Source organism: Stigmatopora nigra, chromosome 20, assembly GCF_051989575.1.
Source record: "Stigmatopora nigra isolate UIUO_SnigA chromosome 20, RoL_Snig_1.1, whole genome shotgun sequence".
Taxonomy (NCBI): domain Eukaryota; kingdom Metazoa; phylum Chordata; class Actinopteri; order Syngnathiformes; family Syngnathidae; genus Stigmatopora; species Stigmatopora nigra.
Window position 1 is genome coordinate 9,197,952 of NC_135527.1, and position 21,533 is coordinate 9,219,484.

Consider the following 21,533-nt stretch of genomic DNA (forward strand, 5'->3'; position numbering starts at 1 on the left):
GTTATTTTTGAATGATGACACCCAACTTACATGGCCATTTAAGCTTTAATAAAAAAGAAAGTTAGTTTACATATACACTGGACAAACACATCCATATTTTACAAGTATATAGCAGCATATGTTAAATACTGTTTTTTTTTTAATATGAAAAATACAGCTTAATTTACAAATGGGTTCTTGCTTTGTTCTGGTACTCCCATCCACATGGCGGCGACATTTAGAAGTGATAATATCCTGATCTTCTTTTCCTAAGAGGAAAAAAATAGTTAGTGGGTAGTTTTCAAATACTGGAAATATTCTGCTACGTGTGAGCATATTTTTTAGATATTCTGCCTTATTAACAAGGCTATACAAAACAGTTTTTGCAGTTCTAAGGAAAACCTGTACCTGGAGCAGTTGTGTCCACCCCAACCGGGACTACAGTGACACCTGTTGGGCCTGACGCACCTGCCTCCGTTCTGGCAAGGCGCTGAACACACCGCTGTGAAAAAGGAAGACAAAAAATGACAAAAATGCCTCGCGGCGTTCCCCGCTAACCCAACGCCGATGACTCACTGGTGTGGCAACGGGTTCCGGTCCAACCTTTGGGACAGTCGCAGCGATAGGGCGCCACGCAGCGGCCTCCGTTCAAGCAAGGTAGGATGCAGATGGCTGCGGAGAGAAGGCGGAGATGAGCGCCTGGGTTAGGTTTAGTGGGTGACTTTGTCTACTCACGTTCCTCGCAGAGTCGCCCCATCCATCCTTCGGGGCAGGCGCAAGTGTGGGGGCGTCGGCATACGCCTCCGTTCTGACAGGTGAGCCAACAAACGGCTGCAAGACAAAGAGACGTTTTGCGCGGCTAGGAATGCGGCGGGACCGGTTTTCCCGTCTGGGAGCCGGCCAATCAATGGACACGTTTTTTTGGACAGTCTTGGCCAGAGGAATCACAAATGTCTTTTTTAACGAATGTTAAAGCCTCCCCGTTCAAATGGATTGGACGTGGAAAGGGTTTGTCCCCGGAAGGCGGGGCTGGCGGTCCTGTCTACCTCTGCACTTGGGAGGCGGCGTCCAACTGCCGTTCTCCAAACAGCGGCTCCGTCCGACGCCCTCCATGGCGTAGCCGGCGAAACACGAGTACGCGGCCACGTCCCCGAACTGGAAGACCGCCCCCCGTACCACCCCGTTGGTCACGTGGAGGGGGGGTCCGCAGGAGACCCCTGCACAACAGCCCAGACGGAACGAGCCGCCGGTTACTCGGTCGCTATCGGTTAGCATCGTTAGATTGACGTCCAATCGTGGGGTAGGACTCTAGAAGACGTCCTATCTGTTGGAAGCGGGACTGTCATTTTAAAAGATAACTAAGGAGTTCAGAAGAAGTTCCTCCTCTGGCCAAGACGCGCCATCCCGCCAAGTTTAACGAAACTACAATTGACAGTCGGGATTGGACGTCTATTAATCTATGTGTATCGGGAAATATTAAGCGGCGCACGCTATGGGAGGAATACAAAAACCCTGGCCGCACTTGAGCCAGACCAGAGGCTTGGCGGACAATGGTTGCTATGGAAGCGGATAATTGGAGTGGCAGCCTCTATGGCTCGGGATCAAAAGCTCCCAGAAGGGAACATGAAGGGAGGGCGCTACATCTGACAAATAGCCAAACAATGGCGGATGCTTCAGTGACCCCCCGAGCCACGTGGCAGAGAAAAAAAATGTGTACGTACTCTCGCATACGGCGCTGAGGGGGGTCCAGGTCTGGTCCGCCCCACACGTGACAGTTCCACCGCCTGCCGCTTGCTGGCCTTTGGGGCAGCTCACCCGCACCGACTGTCCCACGTAGAATTTGCGGACCTCGGTCCCGGCGTCCTTCCATCCCGGAGGGGCGGGACACGTTTTGGCTGGAACAAAATAAGCAATAGATTGACTACAGACGCCATTTTGGACATAGTCCCATTAAAAAAGGGGGAGAAAAATGACATCCAATGGGCCGTGACTAGCACTTACCTTCACAGTAAGGCACGGGTAGGCTCCAAGTGGCGTTAGCCTGGCAGACTAGGGTCGCCGGGCCAACCAGCCGCATGCCGGCATGGCAAGAGTAGCTGGCATTGCGCGGGTACGTCCCCCCCGTTACCTGCGCCGTGGCGTTGTCCACTACGGGGGGAGACCCGCAGGACTGTGCTAGGGAGATGACGCAGGCCCGAATCAACAAAGCGTTGGGGGACACGGCTCGCTCTTCTGGCTGGAAGGACTTACCAAGACACAACGGCCGAGTGCCGCTCCAGCTTCTGTCTGCCTGGCAGGTCTGGACAGAGTCCCCCTGTGGGTGGGACAGACAGTGGACGTCTTAACCTGCTAGTCTGGGACTAGTGACATCTTTCTATGAAATATTAACACTTTGGGGGTCCATAAAGCACTTTTATCTTAACATTTTTGAATCATTTCCTGCTGCAAAAGCCGCACCTTCAAAGGATCAATAAAGTACAATGGCCTTGCCCTGCAGGCTTATCAGATTCAAGTATCGGGGAAATCACGTGACTTTGCGTAATGTAAGGCTCACTCTCTGCCAACCCCTGCTGTAATTTGAGTCTGGACCCAATGCCGGTGGAAAGTGAAAGTGCTTTGGCTTGAAATTTCCCGGAACAAACGTTAGACGACATCACAAACCTGAATGTCAAAGCCAGGCAGGCAGGAATAGATGACAAAGTCCCCATAGTTGTAGCTGTCCCCCTCTCGGATGCCATTTGGAAGAGGAGGCGGCTTTTCGCAAATCACCGGCTCGCATGAAACCGACGAGATGCTCGGAGACCAGTTTCCACCCGGCTTGGGACAAAAACAAAACAATACATCTCAGATTCGGGCAACTCTGGAAGTCAGGTTACGTCTTTACATACCTGACACTCGGCCATTGCGGAGCCTTGCAGGTGGAATCCAGTAGGGCAGGAAAAGGTGACCGTGCCCCCAACGGGGGTCGGCTCCGTTCCGGTGATGGACAGATGAGGGATGGAATGATTGACGGGGGGTGTGCAGGGCAAGGGGCGGCAACGAACGGCGTGCTTGGACCAAGTGCCGTCGGAGAGGCAGGAGAGGGTCGCTGTTTGCGTCGCCAGCTCGAAGCCGTCATCGCACCTGAAAAACAGGGATTTAGAGTATTAGTCCCAAGTCCGGGGGGACATTTCAATGCATTGTTAGTGGGGACTTACCTGTACATGACCTGGTTTGGGAAGGTGTACACGTCTCCCTCTATATTGGAGTTGGCGAAAGCAGGAGGTTTTCCACAGCTCACGGGGTCGCAGCTGATCCTGGGCTCCGCCCACCTGCCATCTCTCCCGCAGGAGAGGTGCGGGTAACCCCTGGCCCGGTAGCCGGGCCTGCACCTGTACACCACTGTGTCCGGGAAGGTGGAGCTACCGCCTTGCAGGATGCTATTTGGAACGGTAGGCGGGGCGACGGAGCACCTCCCGCGGCTACACAGGGGGATCCCGGGGCTCCACAGCCCTCCTTTGTCGCAAACGGCCTGAGCCGGACCCAGAAGTTTGTATCCTTCGTCACACTGGAAGTGGACTCGGTCTCCGCAGGCTCGGTCTCGTCCCAGAACCGCCCCGAATTTCAAAAGCGGGGCGGCGCAGACGCAAGGTCGACACTGGGGCACGGCGCCGATCCAGAGGCCTCGAGCCGAGCACCGTAGGACGGGGTCCCCCACGACGGCGTAACCCTCGAAGCAGATGTACTCCACGATGTCGTCGTAGTTGAAACCGGAACCGTTGACGAAGCCGTGGCCGATGTCCTCGGGCGGGTCGCAGGTGATGACGTCGCAGCGCGGCGCCGCTTGGTCCCAGAGTCCGTCAGACCGGCAGCGGCGTATGGGGTCGCCGACCAGGGCGTAGCCTTCCTCACATTCGTATTTCAGCCGGCCGTCCAGGCCAAAGTCCGAGCCCAGTATTCGGCCGTGGGGAATGGGAGGGGGCTTGTCACATTGAGCGGGGACGCAGTCCAGAGAAGCGTGACTCCAGGTTCCGTCGGCCTGGCAGACGCTGACGGACTTCCCTTCAATCCGGAAACCTGGTTTGCAGCGGAGTTGGATCTCCTGACTGTAGGAAAAGTCTTGGCCTTGGAATGTGATGTCAACGGGGGTCTTGGGAGGACCGCACCACACCAACTCGCAGCGAGGTCTGTCCTCAGTCCATTTCCCGTTAGCCTGACAAGTAATACTGTCGGCGCCTTTTGGGACAAAGCCCGGTTTACATTCGTAGCGCACCACTTCGGGGTATACGAAGGCACCTCCGTGAGCGGTGGCATTGGCCACGGGCCCCGGGTCCCCGCAGGAAACGGCATTACAGTTGGGGGCTCGGTCTGTCCACAGCTGACCCGATAGGCACTGGCGGACTGCTTCGCCCACCAGCTCGTACCCTTCCTCACAAGTGTAGGTGACCATACTGCCCAGGGACGTGTCCGTCACGTTGACCCGGCCGTGCTGGGGAGTCGGGGGGGTCACGCACTCGGCCGGGACGCAGGAGGGGGCCGTCCCGTTCCAGCTGCCGTCTTCCCGACACACCAACCTGGTGGGGCTGGTCAGGTCGTAACCTTTGTTGCAGCGGTATTCAATGGTGGTCCCGTGGAGGAAACTCAGATCTCTAGAGGGGGCTTCCCCGAGTTCTACGGCCCGGATGTAGTCTCCAAAGTCAATGTGGGGGGGCAGGCCGCAATCGGAGGCTACGCAGAGGGGGACGGCGCTGGACCAGCCAAACTCCTCGCAGGTCAGGTGGTCCTGGCCAATCAGATGGAAGCCGGGGAAACAGCTGTAGAAGATGGTGACGCCAAAACCGTGATCTTGACCCTCCACAAAACCATTTTGGATGGCCCGGGGAGGGCTGCAGGATATTTCCACGCAAACGGGCGCTGGGTCGCTCCATTCCCCGTTTGCTCCACACTTGAGAGTCTCTGGGCCTTGAAGGCGGAAACCACGGCGGCAAGAGTAGGTGGCGCTCTGACCAAACTGGAGTTTGGTAAACGTGACTTTCCCGTTGGGGATCTGTTTTGGAGGCCCGCATTCGATGGGGCGACAAGAAGGAACCCCTCCGATCCAGAATCCCTTCTCCCCGCACAGGACGGTGGCGTTCCCTACCAAGTTGAATCCGCTCTTGCAGCTGTACAGCGCCTTGCTGAGGTACATCAGACCTTGGACGTCCACGATGCCATCGGAGATCTCCACGGGCTGAGGACATTCCACTGGGATGCACTCGGGGTGGGGACTGCTCCACTCGCCGTTGGATAGACAGGTCACGGAGTCCTCCTTCCGTAAAGTGAAGCCGTCCACGCATTTGTAGGGCGCTACGGAGTTGAATAGAAAAGGGGGAGACGGTGAGGAGGGACCACCAAAAGCCACATCGGGCAGAGGACCGCATTGGACCCTCTTGCATAAAGGAAAGCTGGCGTTCCACTCCCGGGAAGGTAAGCAACGTAGAATGTGTGGACCCTCCAGCACGTAGCCGTCCTGGCAGGACAACTCCACCCTTCCTGATTCAGAGTCCAAGCCTTTCAGAACCAGGTGGTTCTCCTCCAGGTGGGGCTCCGGACATCGCACGGGCGAGCAGCGAGGACGCCTGGACTTGTCCCAGCGTCCGTACTTGAGGCAGGTCCAGACGGCGTCTCCTATTAGCTCGTAGCCGTCTTCGCAGACGTACTCGGCTTTCCGACCCACCTGGAAGTCGGAGCCCGCGAATCGCCCGTGGGCTATGTCGGGAGGCGGGTCGCAGGTCAAGAGGACGCAGGTGGGGGGCTCGTTGTCGGACCACTGGCGGTTGGCTTGGCAAACTCTCTCCGGACGGCCCACTAGTCGGTAGCCGGCGTTGCAGGCGTAGATGACCTTGCTGTTAAAGCTGTTGCGACTGCGAACCTTTTGAGAAGAAATAAGAAAGAATTAAGTCATGGGCCTTCTGTGGGCGTGTCCAATGTTGCTAATAGACCAACATAACCACACGCTCACCTGAATGTATCCATTCTTGAGCGGCGGCGCTACAGAGCAGGACACTGGAACGCAGATGGGCAAAACTCCGCCCCATTGGCCGTCAGCTTTGCAGGTCCGCCTCTTTTCCCCACGTATCACGAAGCCCTTATCGCAGCTGTACGCCACCACGGCTCCAAAGCTGTAGTCGCTTCCGCTCACGTAGCCCCGGTCGATAGATTCCGGCTTGGAGCACCTCAAGGGCGCACAGCTGATATCCTGGGGGCGGGGCTGCCACTCCCCTCCCAACAGGCACCGTAGCGTTGCCGTGTCGTTGAGTACAAAGCCCTCCTCGCATTTGTAGCTCACTTCCGTTCCGCTGGAGTATTTGGGTTTGCCTGGCGTATCTAAAATGGCGTGGGGGAGTGGCGGTGGGCGAAGGCAGAAGTCGGCAACGCAGCGAGGCACCTCCGTTCCATCGGGGGGCGCCCAGACGCCCTGCGCATTGCAGACCATCTTGGAGTTGTTGCCCGCCGTGTAGCCGTCGGTGCAGTAATAATCGGCGGTGTCGCCAAAAAGTTGGTGGTTGACAAAGGGCTCTGCGTGGTCGATAGAAGGCGGGGGTCCGCAGGAGTGGGGAACGCACTGGGCAGTGCTGTCACTCCATTGGCCGCTGGGGAGACACTCCCTGGTCTCGGAACCAATCATGGTGTACCTGTCAAGGAGACAGACGGGGGGAATACGGCACAACTAGCCTAAGACTACGTAGCCTCGGAGAAACTGGATGACTTACCCTTCCTTGCAGACGTAGAGGACCTTGCCCCCCAGTTCGTAGTTCTCTCCTTGAGTCTCGGCGTCTCGCAGAGCCGGGGGGTCACCGCACAGGACGTTGACACATCGTGGGTAAGGACGACTCCATTCGCCCGTCTCCTCGCAAACTATTTCCGTGGGTCCCTGTGGTCTTTGTGAGAAGAAACCACTTGCCATGACATCACTCGCCAAGGACAAGACTTCCAGACTATACCTGGCGCCCCTCCATACCTGTAGCCCTCTCCGCAGGTGTACGAGGCTTTGGACAAGTACGTATTCGTCGTTAGCGTGTAGTAGCCGTATCGCACGATGGGCGGTCCCCCGCAAGTCACGGGATGGCAAATGGGCGGGGTCCCACTCCACCTCAGACTGGAGAGACACTGGAACTCGTAGGGGATTTGAGGAAGGTAACCTTTCATGCAGCTGTAAGGACAAGTTCAGGAAAAGCAATGCTGGGATTCCATGCTCAAATGATGGGAGAAACTGGTTTTGGCCATTTAAGGGTACCTGAAAGTCACCTTGCTTCCGTGGGTGAAGTTGCTTCCGTTTAAAATGGAGTTGTCCGGTACAGATGGGGCTGGGCAAGACAGGGCTGTGGCGCAAAAACATAGAAAACTGTATTAGTCATTCAAATGGATCCAACCACACAAAATGAGGCATATCACCTTTGCAGTACGGAACTTGGTGGTCCCACATTCCCGTCTCCAGGCACTGTATTTGAGCTGTGCCTATTAACTCATAGCCAGTATCACAGTGGTAATTGACTTTACTCCCCATGAGGAAGCTGCTGCCGTCTCTGCGGCCAAAGTCGGGGTCACCGGGGGGGTCACACTTGACCGGCTCTACTCGGACAAACACTACTTAGACATCCAATTCATTTACATGCTGAGGACAGTCAATGAGTTGTGCGTGTACCTGTGCAGTTCTTTCCGTCTCCACTGTATGGGGGGATACACGTGCAGGTATAAGAGCCCTCTGTGTTTTGGCAACTGGCACGAGTGTCGCAGTCCGATCCCAGGGAGCACTCGTCCACATCTAGAAAATAATTGTGTCAACGCTTCTGTCAAGAGCGACTCGAGTTGAGGTGACGTACCGAGGCAAGCCGGTGCATTTCCGCCCCACTTGCCGCCATTGGAGCAGTGCACTTTAGCGTCTCCCAGCAGGTAAAAGCCGGGGTGGCAACGGTAGACGGCCGAACCGCCGGCGTGGAAGTCGTCGCCCTGAAAGTCGCCGTTGAGCAGGGGTCGGGGAGGTCCGCAGGAGACCCCTGATACACGCAAGGGACAAAATACAAACGGGTCATGTAGATGTTTGGGATCCTGACCAAAGATGGTGGTGTGTTTACGTTGGCAACTGGCAAGAGGGTGATTCCACTCTCCCTGATTTTGGCACTGGAGAAGCGGCTCCCCCACCAGGTAAAAGCCAGGGTCGCATGACAGCTGAACTTGAGCCCCAGGACTCACTTCCAGGTTTGAGGCGTGGAGGTGAGGCACGGCGTGGTCCAGCTGTGGACAATCTGCAAACAGAGACCAATCCGTTCTCATTGAGGGCCATCTTTGCAAAGACAGCCTATGACCCGCCCACTTACCGGCGCAGAAAACACTGCTGTAGTTGAGTTTAACTCGCCCGAGACCTCCATTGAGAAAGTCTGGCCAAGCCAGGACGTTTCCTCTGTGAGTGACGTGGGAGGCGGGGCAACTACTGGCCAGGACCTTGATCTAAGGAATCGGAATTAAGAGTTACGTGTTATGTCACAGGGTGAGTTTTGTACTTGTACCTGTTGGGGAGTGAGGACACGATCCCAGATGTTGAGCTGACTGATGGAGCCCACAAAAGATTCCACCGGGTTGAATCCGTCTCCTCTCTGGTCTTGGTCCTGACCCAAAACTAGCGCACCTCCGCCTATTGGACAAAGAACGGGGCCTGGGCCGTTAACCACCGTCGCAAATTGCGAGACTCTTGGCCGTCCCGGCGACCGGTCGGAGGATAGCACTACACCTGGGATACTGGTGCCGACCGACAGTCCTTCGCCGCCGTCCGAGGGATTTCCGTTGATGTAAATCCTCCACTCGCCGTCCCAGCTCCTCCAGGAGACCCCGATGTGGTACCAGCTTCCGGTATTCACCGCCGGGCAGTCGGTAATTCGTTCTTTACCGTTGACGTAAAGCACCCACCTGCGTGAGGGTATGTCAGTCAAATGGTACGCACTCTCCCGCCATTTTGTGTGTTCTACCCGTTGTAGTCGATCAGAAGAAAAGCATTATCGCTGCCCTCCACGGCGTAAGAGATGGGCGTGCCGTAATTGGTGGTGTCGGAAGACCTCATCCAGAAAGTGCAAGTGATCTCCGTGAGGGTCGGCATGATGCCGTCCATCAATACGTAACCGTGGATGCCAGACACCTCAAAGTCCAGGTTGAAGGCGGTTGACATTTCTATCAAGGGGAGTATCAAAATATATTGAAATGAGTAGGCAAGTACTTTGAAGGTTTTCTCATCTGATCCTAGAGTACCTGTCTCACACCTGGTTCCGTTGAACCCAGGGAGGCAGCGACAAGTGTAAGATCCCAGACCGTCCAGGCAACTGGCGCCGTTCTCACAGGGGTTGGGGTCACATTCGTCCACATCCACCTCGCAAAATAAGCCCCTGAAGCCCTTGGCGCACTCGCACCTGTCCAAAGAGTACAATGGGATTTTAAAAGATCTGGACTGGACTTTTGGGATCCATTCAGGACAAACTAAGCTTCCTGGCAGTCAAAGACAGGAATTCGAGATGACAAACACCTGAAATCGTTCATTCCATCCATGCAGGAGGCACCGTTGAGACAGGGGGCGCTGGCGCATTCGTCCACGTCGACCTCACAGCGGTCCCCGGAGTAGCCCGCCGCGCACTCGCAAGCGTATGAACCCGTCAAGTCCTCGCAGACTCCGCCGTTCAGACAGGGGTCGGACACGCATTCGTCAATTTCCAGTTCACAGCGAGATCCTGAGGAAACAAAGACTAGTTAGAAGACGGCTCTGCCTTTTTTTGGGACGTCCAGAAATAGCTGTGATCCAACCTGTGAATCCTCCATCGCAGCTACAGGTGAATCTGTCCACCTCATCTACGCAAACGCCATCATTTAGGCAGGGGGAGGACAGACATTCGTTGACCTCCACCTCGCACAAGGACCCTGAGACAAAATAGGAGTGTTAGGCTTATGCCAAAGTCTTAAATACAGAAAGTTACAAGACCTCCTGACCTAAATATCCCGACTTGCACTGACACTGGAAATCTCCCATGCCGTCTTTACACAGAGCTCCATTGCGGCACGGATCCGGGTCACATTCGTTGATGTCCACCTCACACTTGGCACCTGAATAGGATTCAAACCAAGTTCAGTTCACCTAGGTCCGAGATTCTCCCAATCCCAAGACCTGCTGGGTCCTCTTTACCTGTAAATCCAGGCATACATGTGCAGACATAGCCGGCGCCGACCTCTTCACAGGTGCCCTTATTCTGACAGGGATTGAGGAAACACTCGTGGAAAACCTGGAGGGGGGAACGGATCCGGATCAAAACGTGGCCCGGTTAAGGAGAAAAAGTGGGCGGCAAACCTGGCTGCTGGCTTGGTAGTCCTCGATGACCTCCACCTCTGGAGCGGCAGTCACGCTCTCCTCTTTGGGAAGAAAACTGGAGCCAAAACCTGAAATGAGACAATTTGGTTACGAAAGACCGCCACGTTGGATTCGATATAAATCCTTACTGGAGCAATGCTGGATGGTAGTTGCCCCGGTAACCGTGGTGGTCCCGTAGAAGGGGCAGGACAAGCAATAGGAGCGCCCGTGGTCGGGTTGGTAGTAATCTCGAGGGCAGGCGTAGCACGGGACCAGACCAGTCCGGGAGAAATGACCTGCCGAACACGGAACTGCGGAGGAGATTCAGAATATGGTCAGCCGAGACCAGTTTCGGACTTCTGCTTTGCCAAAACCACGGGTGGGACATCACCTCCACACTCCACGTTGTCCACCGCCCCCCGGGTGACGGTGGAGGTCCGGTCGGGACACTCCATACACTCCCTGGCTCCGTAGGCGGGTTGAAAGTGACCCAGTGGACAGGATTCGCACATCTCCAAGCCATTGGACGAATGACTGCCGGGTTTACACTGTCCTGAAAGCCCACAAATAATTCCAGTTTGGTCTGGAGAAACCAACAAATGGATCGGCTCTGAAAACGGTCCTACCTTTGCATTCGGCCACGTTGCGAGAATGCAGGTACGCCGTGGAGGTCCCGTCGGGGCAGGATTTGCACTCCAGCTGACCTTCCAGGTCCTGATAGGAGCCCAACCCACAGCTCTCACATTCATGATACTCCAGGGAGAAATAAGTCCCCACCGGACATTGCACTGTAGGCGGTGCAAGATGTCAGCGCCGAGGTGGAACGCTAAGACGACGGGGAGGTTCTTCCGGCCCACCTACCGCACATCCTCCCTTTGAGTACCGAGCCGGGTCGGCAGAAGAGCGAAGCCTTCCTGCTATCCAGCGACTTGGCGTCGGCGACGATCATCTCCGAGGACAGATGGAAACTGGACAGCGGTTGCCTGGCTAGAGTTCGCTTCAAGCGATTGGTCAGCAGTTCCAGGGTTCGGAGGAGCCTCCTCTGATTGGCCACCTCCAGGGAATCGTTCCTCGACAGCGGGAGGGGGACGCTTGCTGGGAGAAGGGGGAAAGTTCACAAGCAATTTCCACATTTCCCCTTCTTCCTGGTCTGGTTCTACCTGTGATGTTGAAAAAGATCTGGATCTTCTGATCCCGGGTGGGGCCTCTAATCCTTCTGTGCCTTTTGCTGCGAGAGCGACCTTGCTGCCTTGCTATAGGCTGCCGGGCAGCCGCGGCGAAACCCGACTCAAAGTAGGTGTAGTCTTGGCTGGTCGGGGGACCCCAACCTGCAGGTCCTGAAATGAAGAAAGACTAAATGAAGGCTAAGCGGGGCTGGGCGCAAATACTTAGCGGAGCCCTGGCGAAACATACCGATGGCGAAACCGTTCTCGTAGTCGTAGTTGTACTCCAGACAGTCGCCTTGCGGCGTCACCTCCACTTTGCAGGTGACGTCCTCGCCGCTACAAATGTTGGGAAGCTGCAGAGAACCAAAACACGTCAAGAGAACTTCCTTGAGGGACAAAAAAACTCAAAACCAAGTACCATGCTGCCCAATTTGGACTCCAACTCCCCCGTGAAGGTCCGGACTAAGTCGGCGTCATCACATCGCGAGGCTTTGAACAGCATCTCAAACGGCTTCAGCCCATTATTAGCCACTCGGTTCACTATTTGGACAAAAAGGGTCAATAACAGGCCGTCGCTTGACTGAAGTCTTCAAGTCGTGGCACCAACCGGAACAGTCGGGTCTGTCGGGGGAGTACGGCGGCTCCCACAAGCCATCGTTGGCGCAGAAATAACTGTGCACGGCGTCCCGGGTGAAACTGTAGCCCGGCTTACAGCGTAGCGTACAATTGACGCCATCGGTTTCCTCTGAGCAGACAAACTCTCCATTGATGGGGACGTACGGTTGTTGGCAAGTTGTACCTGGAAAAATCCCAAAGGGTCAACTGGTCAATAACAACAGATGTAGAACCAGTGGAACCATTTCCAGATGTCTGGACAGGCGTACCTCGCACTGTGATGGTAAGGTTGCAGGTGCGGTTGTTCCCCGCCGCGTCACTCGCTGTATACTGGACCAACGTCTCCCCGACCGGGAAAAGCGAACCCGGCAAGTGGCTGGCGGTCACTGACAGCCGGCCACCTAGGAGAAACAGATGGAGTTGACATGCTTAGCCTGCAGGGGGCAGTCAAGTCTTGGTTGCAAATGGGAAACAAGGACTAGGTTAAAAAGTTATTGACAGTCAAAGCATATTTTCCCTGGGGACAATTTGGGGTCTGTAAAAGAGCCCCCCCACCCCCAGAACCGCAGAAAGTGGTCCCCCATTTTTCCAGGAAAAGATCTTGTTTATCCATGGCCAGACATACCTGAGTTATCGGAAAACTGCGGCTCATCCCACGCCACCGCCGTCTCGGCCTCCGAGGTCCGGACCGTGGGCGGGGAGCGGCACCTGTCAATCACCGGGGACTCCGTATCTGGAGACAGACGACAATTGAGTCAATAAACCACATGAATAGCTTCCAGACTTGAAATATCTTGGCAGCCGATGAGTTAAACATATGTTTCCCAAGAAGAAATAACAAGCCTCAACCCCGTAGTAACATATGGAAATGTTCACGGAGCCCCTCCCCCTCGGCTACTGGGATTACAGTCTTGTTTTGGGGATTTTTTTCCGTTTTTTGCACCTGCTGAGATGAATGAGCCGTCTGAGTGACTAAGATTGGACGCCATTTCCTGGAAATGTCAGCCTACAATTACGTTTCCTGGCAGTTGCGCGCCGCTAAAAGCTTTTCGGAGGTTGCGGCGGCGGGCGGCCAATGGGAACGCGGTCACCATTTGGGATTAGCCCTTTGTGCACTTTTTGCACCTATTTGTAGTACAAGGAAATGAAATGATGAAGTATGTCTGTACAAGGAATACGTGGCCACTTTTACTTGGGGTTGAAGTCAACCTTGTAATTAGAGTAAAACAAGTACAAACAAGTGGGTACCTTGATTACAGGTATGCATTCTTGTGGTATAAATAGAGTACAGGAGTCTGTGTACTTGTTGTAAGTGAGTATACTGGAATATACATGTGTAGTAGTGCATGCTACACGGAGTATGTGCAAGTATAGGAACGTATGCAGCCATCTTTGAGATAAATATAGTAAATAGTAGTCCAGCTAGCAATTAAAGTACCAATGGAGAAAGGCTTACCGATGACGGTGACCGTGAAAGAACAGTTGGCCCGGTTGCCAGAGCGGTCGGAGGCCAGGTAGGTGATGGTCTCCATTCCGATGGGGAGCAATTGCGGGGGGGTGTACACTGGTTTCACTTGCACCGATACCTGCGGGAAGAGCCAGCCATCATTAAACTTGAGTCCAAAATGAAGACAAAATCAACTTTCTGCTGGATCAAACCTTGTCTTTGGAATTGTCGCTGGCCTCGGGGGTGTCCCATGTCACGTGGGCGGTGTTGCGCCGGTCATCTGTCGCCGCCACAATACTCTCCGGGCACTGGATACTCGGTGGCTCCACGTCTGCGGGCAAATGGGGATGTTGGGGTGCCGCTCTGTGGGACGCCCCGGAGCCGGTTCTTACCTTGGCAGACCGCCTTGTAGACGTTGGCGGTCCAGTTTCCCGAGCCCAGACACACCGCTCTTCTGTTCCCTTGTAAGGCGTATCCTCGGCGACAGGTGAGGGCGCAGATGGCGCCGGGGGATGCCACCCTTTTGGCGCAGGCCGGGGGCGACACCAGGACGTTCTCGGGGGGGACCATTGGAGGACAGCGTGCCTCTTGGGTGAGGGGAGAAAGACAAGAAGCCAGGTAGCGAGGATCAGGACATCCACCGGGTCAAGAAAAAGGTCACGGTCAGAGAAGGTAGGCTTACCCACGCATTGAGGTAGGGGGCCACTCCACTGGGAATTGGCCAGGCAGGTGATGGTGGGGTCCCCTTCCACTTTGTGGCCCCTGTGGCAGTCCACTTTGCACTCCGACCCGTAGGAGGCAACGCCGCCGCCACGGTTGCACTTCAGGGTGCCGTGTGGGGGGTCGGGGAGAGGGGGGCAGGACCGTGCTGCGGGAAAGGGGGACGGACATCCCATTAAAACCCCCGACTAATAGGTTTGTTGGGACCACCATCTGGCTTACCCTGACACGAGGCCGGCGAACCCGACCAGGCGCCGTCGGCCCGGCACAACCGGATCCCCGTCCCGTGGAGGTCGAACCCCGGCAGGCACTTGACCCCGCAGGCCGCGTCGTAGTGGTTGTTGCAAACATTGTGAATGAAGAAGCCATTTTCTGGGGCGGAGAGCGGGGCGCAGTGCACCGCTGGGGGGGCGGGGAAAACCCGGTTAGGTCGAGGACGGCCTGGTTAACCCCAACTATGACGGCTGTTACCTTGGCAGGAGGCGGAGCCTGCTTTCTGGTAGCCCGGTTTACAGACGCAGTCGTCCGGCGAGGTGCTGCCGGGTCTGGAGGTATGCTGGCGGTCCGGGCAGGGCAGGCAGGTGGCGGGACCGCCGGGGGTCCCTTCGGGTTTGTAGGTCCCGGCCGGACACGCTAAAGGGGGAAAAAAAGCAGACGTTTATGTGGTTATTTTGTGACCATGGCAGTCCACCTGTTTCAAAACATGGAAAGACACTAGTAAGGCATATTCTAGCCACTCCCCTTCCATCCCAGAAGTCCTAGCATGACCTTTCGAGAGCTCGAGACCAAAACGGACAATTTCCTGTTCCATTTCAGGCCCGACTTGAGATGACTTGACTCCCACTAGACAAGTTTCTCTTGAGGGAATTTCAAATGTGTTGGAAGGAAAACACTTCCTGCCCCCCCCCCCCCCCAAATCCCCCGTGGAGACTTTCCCCCCTGTTTTTCCCATCTCTCCAGTTTGTCTGACTGTGCGTGGGTGGCGGGTCGGGGGTGTTGCGCTCACAGTTTACGACTGACAATATTAAATTGAGTCTCAGCAGCGGTTAGCTTCGCAAGCTAACGTCACAAACGACTCCGGGACAAGGTTTAGAGAGACCGCCGCGGTCCGTAGGGAGGTTTCGTATTTCGTATTGGGCGGCGGTGGCGGCGGCGCTCTCCGTCTCTTATCTCGGGCACAAATGATTTAATTGCAAGGCAGCAAATCTCCCAATTTCACGTTCCCGTCAAAAATCTGCGGGCACATCTGGTCCTGGTCTTCATCTGGTTTATTTAGTCCTGGCCAGTTCCAGATGGGGGATTGAAAATCTTCCCTGTTGATTTTGGGTGGCTTTCTCTTGAGTTCTGACCATTTTGGACTTGGATTCTAGGGCGCCTTTCCCTGTATAGGTCTTAGTTTTTGGTCCTTAATGGATTCCGGGTCGCTTTTTGGCCAGTTTAAGGCTGCATTTTGGCCACCGGATCCGTTCAGTGGCGCCGCCATACTTAGCGCAGACTCCCAAGGACAAAGGCCAGATCCCGGCCGCTTGTGACAGACCGCGGGAAAGAGCGGTCTCTGGGGACAGTCAGGCCAACCGCCAAACAACTGTAAAAACACGGGCGGGCCTCCAGTCCGCCGCCGCGCCTGATTACAGGCAGTGCGACTTTGCAAAAGCGCCTCCATCCCCCCGAGAGGGTCCATTTGTAGCCGGTGCACCTGGCAACCCGTCTGAAAACCCACCCGCTCCCTCTCTCTGACTTTTATGCCTATTTTTTATTAGTCTGCCCCAGAAAGAGGAAGAAAGAGCGGCTTTTTAACAGGTCGCTCAAACTAGGAAAGACCAACAAGTAGCAAGTTTACCCATCGTGCGTCTCCCCTGCAAGTTTATCGCTCGGGACACGAACCCGGCAGAGATTTGGACTCGGATCTAACGGTAGGCGGGGAAGGAGGGAACCAAGGAACCTTTGAAAAGTTCCCCCTTAATTGGCCCCCGACGGCATCCCACGTTTGGAAGCCAAAAGGTCCAAAAATGGCTGCCAGCAGACGGATGAAAGCCGCCTGTTATTTCCAGCAATTTGCAGCCCCCAAGCCGGAATAAGTCACGTCTACCTAACTTAAGGGCGGGGCGCTTACATAAACATAGAACCACCGGCGGCGGCGGCTCGGCTGGTGGGAAGCTGGTAGAAACCAGAAGGAGAAAATAATAATGAAGCAAACCCACCGGTGCACTCGTGTTGAAGCCCCTTCCCGTAGTAGCCCTTCTCGCAGACGCAGTCGTAGCGTCCAGTGTGGGTGCCGCACTTGCAGCTAGCCATGGCGTCGCAGCAGTCCCGCCCGGCCTCGCACAGGAATCGGCACTGGGACGGATCGTCCTGGACGTAGCCGCCCGTGGGGAGATCTGAGGGTGACAATCGCGATGGGGTCAGATGGAGGGGATCCAGCAGGGGGAGTTACCCACCTTCGTGTAGCGCCCGCCGCGCTAACGCTTCGAACTCGGCAAAGTCGTGTAGTAGGTAGCAGTGCTCCTCCTTGGGGGGCGACGCCATGTCGTGTAGTTCTCGGATGTTGCCCTGCCAGATGCCCAGGGTGAAGATTTCCACGCCGCGCTCCCTCAGGGCCGCCGCTACGGGTCGGGGGTCGCCGCCGTTGGAGTAGCCGTCGGTGATCAGGAAGATGGCCTTGCTGGCGTTGGTGCGGGAGTGGCGCAGGATTTGCTGTAAAGAGGAGGGCTTTAGGGTTAAAACTGGTCAGAACCGGAAGAACGTGACCTTGGGCGAGGAACGGCGCCCTCGCAAACTGCCGCCATTATAATGACACGGGCGATAGCGGAAGAACGTCAAGCGTGACCGCTAAATGCAACCCGTCATTTTCTGGGTTTGGGACCGACCTCAGCGTGAGAGCCAGTGAAGGAACGGTCTCCGAGCGGACGCCGATCGGCTTCCCGGACTAACTTTAGCCCGCCGTTTAGCATCCGCCACGTGCAATTAGCCCGGAGTGGCTATTTTCGGGGAGACGCCAAACCCCAGAAAGTCCTTGGCTCTGGACCGTGAGATCCCGAGAACTGGATCTCTCTTAGTGGATGTCCAATCATTTTGCTGCCATCCTTCTAGTTCGATGATTGGACGCCACGTGACCGGGGAATTGCGGGCATAGCTGACCCCGGTGACAAAGTAGTTGTCGTCAACACTTTCAGACTACACCTCATTTATCAGTGTATATTTAAAGCCCGTGTGGATGTTGATTGGGTATAAGTGGGTGACTGGATAAGAGTGCTCGCCGGGAAAGACGCGGGAATTCAAAGAAAAGTACTTTGGCCCGGTTTGGGGATCGAAGCGGCTCGGGGTTAGCTTTCCGGGGAAATAAACATGTGGCGATGTAATGTCTGAAAATGATGGAAACGGGAGGCCATTCTTTGGAGACGCTCCGAGGCTTCTGGAAAATATTCCGCGGCCCTTTTCAGACAAAGAGGCGGGTCGGGGACGCCCGTCCGCTTGCCAATTGGACCGAGTTGGCCGGAAAAAGAACGCTTTGTCATGGCGTTCCACTCGAAGCGCGTCCTGGCGCCGCTGGGGTCGCCAAACCAAGTGGTTTTCGCCACCAGCGCGCCGTGAAATTTGACCGGCGGGGCCCCGGTTCAACTCCCAGACAGCCTTCGCCGGTGGAGACGGAAAACAGAAAAAGGGGGGAGACCTTGGAATGAGAGTCACGTTATTTGTTTGGACCGCTGCGGTCTGCCCAAGCCCGCCACCGACATTTATATTTTTAGCGCCGACCCAAACCGTGACGTAGACGGCACTGTTTTTACCACTTGAAAACCAGAGACAAGTGGCTTGGGTATTCATTTTGATTTAAGAATTGAGGAGATTGTTTTGGCGGACAAACCAGGCCAATCAACTGGGGGGGATTTCGGGAACGGCGCCGAGGCATTTCCATACCCCGCCCCCGCAACATTCTTGCCGTCCAAACGTCCACTGGGAGCATTTTGGACGATGGACAGGTCGAGACAAAAAAAGGTCAATCTGGAACTAACCAATCGCCCTGACTGACTGGTCTCATTTGGATTGGAATTGCCTATTGTTATGGTTTTTACAAGTTGGGAGGAGTCTCCTTATCAGCAAAAAGCCGTCCCGGGGGGTCAACGTGTTAGCCCCGAGCTAATCTCCTCCGCGAGGAGGGCGGGCCTTTAGCCATTCCGGCCATTCTTACGCAACAGCAGTTATTAAGATTTGAAAAATATGGACGGCGGGACTCACCGCGGCCCGCTGGAAGGCTCCTTTGGTATAAGTCCCGCCCCCTCGGTAGGTGATGGACGGGATCTCCTTGTTGAAGAGCGAGCACTTGTGTTGATGCGGCCGGGGCGCCGTGATGTGGTCCACCCTGGTCACCACGTGGTTCTTAGACGAGAAGGTGACCAACGCCACCCGCGTCTTCTCGGCCGCCACGGGGAAATCGGACAGCATTTTACGCACAAAACGCAACTCGCTGCCAAAGTTACCGGCGCCCACGCTGGACGACTCGTCCACCAGGAAGACCAAGTCCAGACGGGCGCTTTTGTCTCGCAGTTGTCGGAGGTTACGCTTGAAGGCGGCGCCCAGGCGGGCCACTTTTCTCTCGGCGCTTTCCGAGAGCTCGCCCGTCCTCGGCGGGGACGTCTCCCTGGGACGGTCTGGGGACGCCGCCCGTCCATCCAGGACGCACAGGAGAACCAGGCAACAGGTCCAACGCAACGTGGACATGGTTGAACCCGAAGATCTGGATTAGAGGGTCTTTGTGGAAGTCGGGGTTGCAATCAGGGTGAACGCCGACCTATGTGGGAGACAAACCTGACAATTTTACCCGGAGAAAAGCCAGTAGGACCCACCCCGACATCCCCATTTCTTACCTAGTACTTCTTCTAGAAAAGGGGCGCTTAATTTGTTCCTGAAAAGCATGGCTTTTTCCTCCTGGTGGTCCATCCAGTGTGTGGTGGTCGTGTTGAAATCTATAGAAAGACGCCCCCAAAGTCCATCCTTTTGGGCCCGGACGGTGGTCTTCAGCCCCAGTGCGCCGACGTCGGGCCGCGTGACGCTCCCCTCTGCCGCCGATCCTCCTTCCGACAACATTTGGGAGGAGGAGGAGGAGGGAGGGAGGAAAAAGTTGGGAGACGGAGAGAGGCTGAGAGAGAGAGGGAAAAAGGGGGCGGTCAAGTCCGTTTTTTTTTCTCCCTCTCTCTTTCTCCTCCTCCTCCTCCCCCCTTTTCCAGCGTCAACATTCCCCAGGAGAACGTCGGGGCCAGCTCCGCCGGACACGGGATGATGCCGAGCTTTCCAGACGTGCCAGATTTTTATCTGCAATCCAAAACAAAAGACAGAGATGAGCCCCAAAAAAATAAAAGATGGCTGAAATAGGAGAATCCAGCCAGCTAGACGGCCGCCGGCTGCATTTTTTTTCCTTCCTTGCACAAAAATTCCACTGCAAATATTGAGTGCCGTCAGCAAAATAATTTCCACATTAGTCTGAGAATATAAAAAAAGGCCATCTATCAATTTTTCTTTCCCATTTTTGGATTTTCCAACAAATGGAAAGTCATTTTTTTTAATGGTTGACGACACTTTTCCACATTTTTAGTTCAAAAGCAGAAATATTCTCACTTCTTTTGTCATATGATGTCATTTTTTCCCTTTTATACCTTGTCGGCTGTCATTGACAGGCATCGGCGTCCAGTCCATTTGCTGCCGGGCTTCCACATCAAATAGATTGGACGTCAACTGGTGAAAAAACAAAATGAATTTAAATACATAAGTTGCCATAGTCAGTTTTGGGCATTAAAATGCATCAATTAATGAAGCCAAAAATTGTATCAAAGTATCAAAATAGCCAACAAAATAACTTTATTAAACCACTGACTACCAAAATATACTTAAGGGCATTTAAATTCAAATGCTAGATAAATAATTAACAAATGGTGATAATCCTCAACATTTGTAACAATTCTCTTACAATAATGACCCAAAAATCCCAATAAATTGAATCCCACTATCCCAAAATGTCCATTTAGTGAATCCCCTTTGCCTTTTCTATTCAAACACTTTTGCCCATTCAAAAGTTGTGAAACACCGCCCTCTTGCGGACACAAACTGTAATTACAACTCCAAATAGTCAATAACTTTTCCGCATTCTAGATGGCAGTACAGGACTTGCTTTCCATCCATAAAAACACAGTCAAGCACCTAGAAAAACAAACACAAAAAAACAATAACATCCCATCCATTCCAAGTAGAGAATAAAATGGACGCCTGCTGACGTCATTGGGAGTAAAAATACAAGTGACAGTCACAAATACTTTTGATATTTTAAGATGTGGGTGTGTCGCAGCGGCATAAAAAAAGCCAGAAAAGCTGCTTTTGCCAAAAGCAGAAGTACGAGCACATGACCTCGCCCATTTTCAAGGCTGCCAACAAACTTAAAAAGCCAAGTAAGCCTCTTTTCTTTTTAACCCTTTGGCTGCCCAAGCATCCACGTGAGCCGGGAGGGCCGGCATTGCCAGTCCAACTCCCACTTTGATGCACCACCACGCTATATTTAACCCAAGCGCCGCGCTCTCGTTAATATTTCATGGCTTGGGGCCGTCGGCGAGAGAGCACAAGACGCTCGACTTTTCCTCGCAGCTAGCTTAGCTTTAACAATTCTGAAAAGTCGGCCATTTTGAAGGTCGAAGAATGATAAACACGGAATCTCAAAACTATTTTTACATCACACATGCACTCATTTATAACTTATCAAATGAAAAATAATGATGTATATTACATTTCCTGATTTTACCCCTTTTTAATCCATAATTGTCATTTTTTATTCATTTTGCTGTGTTTTTAGTTCAAAAATCATGTTGTAAAATCTAAAAAGATAATTCAAAAAGCACTAAAATAAACATTGTTTTAGATCTATAAAAAGCAGAATATCCAGGGCTTTTAATTCAGTTCTTTTAATCCATTTTTATTTTTAAAAAAAAATGGTTCTGCTTATGTGAAATGGAGTTGACCAAAGACGGAATCTCCACTCAAGTACCAAAAAAAATCCAGTTTTCCCTGAGGACAAACTTCCCATCACGAGAAAAACTCTCATTAAAGTTTGCGCGTCAACATTCAAAGACAAAGCGGGTGGGGGGGCGTCTCGGATAAAAAGAGATTACGCTAGGAAGAAAAAAAAAGAAAGAAAAAAACAAAAAAAATACGAGATCAGGCGGGTCTATCTCGGGCCCACGGGGGAAACCGGATTCAACCAGAGCGCGGCGAAAACACATCCGTG

At 54.1% G+C, this 21,533-nt stretch overlaps 1 protein-coding gene across 1 annotated transcript; it reads right to left on the reverse strand.

Moving 5' to 3' along the window:
• Positions 1 to 26: 26 nt before the first annotated feature.
• Positions 27 to 19,309, reverse strand: svep1 (sushi, von Willebrand factor type A, EGF and pentraxin domain containing 1). Its single transcript, XM_077742702.1, has 49 exons — positions 19,132 to 19,309; positions 18,503 to 19,055; positions 16,708 to 16,963; positions 16,471 to 16,647; positions 14,741 to 14,902; positions 14,492 to 14,671; positions 14,232 to 14,417; positions 13,942 to 14,136; positions 13,762 to 13,880; positions 13,559 to 13,688; positions 12,728 to 12,835; positions 12,372 to 12,503; positions 12,095 to 12,286; positions 11,906 to 12,027; positions 11,735 to 11,840; positions 11,482 to 11,658; positions 11,183 to 11,416; positions 10,948 to 11,109; positions 10,713 to 10,874; positions 10,471 to 10,632; positions 10,322 to 10,410; positions 10,160 to 10,256; positions 9,967 to 10,080; positions 9,784 to 9,897; positions 9,509 to 9,710; positions 9,238 to 9,395; positions 8,961 to 9,159; positions 8,726 to 8,901; positions 8,505 to 8,629; positions 8,316 to 8,445; positions 8,073 to 8,243; positions 7,821 to 7,994; positions 7,643 to 7,762; positions 7,393 to 7,569; positions 7,235 to 7,319; positions 6,959 to 7,150; positions 6,711 to 6,878; positions 5,960 to 6,632; positions 3,177 to 5,869; positions 2,868 to 3,102; positions 2,641 to 2,796; positions 2,230 to 2,293; positions 1,981 to 2,154; positions 1,701 to 1,874; positions 1,026 to 1,196; positions 715 to 810; positions 556 to 651; positions 388 to 481; positions 27 to 248 (listed from the first exon to the last, which is right to left on the reverse strand). Exons 2-49 carry the CDS (start codon positions 18,983 to 18,985, stop codon positions 218 to 220), a joined length of 10,593 nt encoding a protein of 3,530 aa, XP_077598828.1. The 5' UTR covers positions 18,986 to 19,055; positions 19,132 to 19,309; the 3' UTR covers positions 27 to 217.
• Positions 19,310 to 21,533: the final 2,224 nt, after the last annotated feature.

Excerpts from the sequence above, each read along its gene's own strand:
- svep1 (XM_077742702.1), bottom strand. The coding sequence starts at position 18,985 with ATGTCCACGTTGCGTTGGACCTGTTGCCTGGTTCTCCTGTGCGTCCTG. Across the intron at positions 9,711-9,783 it reads CTGCGATGGAGGATTCACAG|GATCTCGCTGTGAACTGGAA; the intron begins GTTGGATCACAG and ends TTGTTTCCTCAG. Across the intron at positions 8,630-8,725 it reads GGTCGGCACCAGTATCCCAG|GCGGAGGTGCGCTAGTTTTG; the intron begins GTGTAGTGCTAT and ends TTTGTCCAATAG.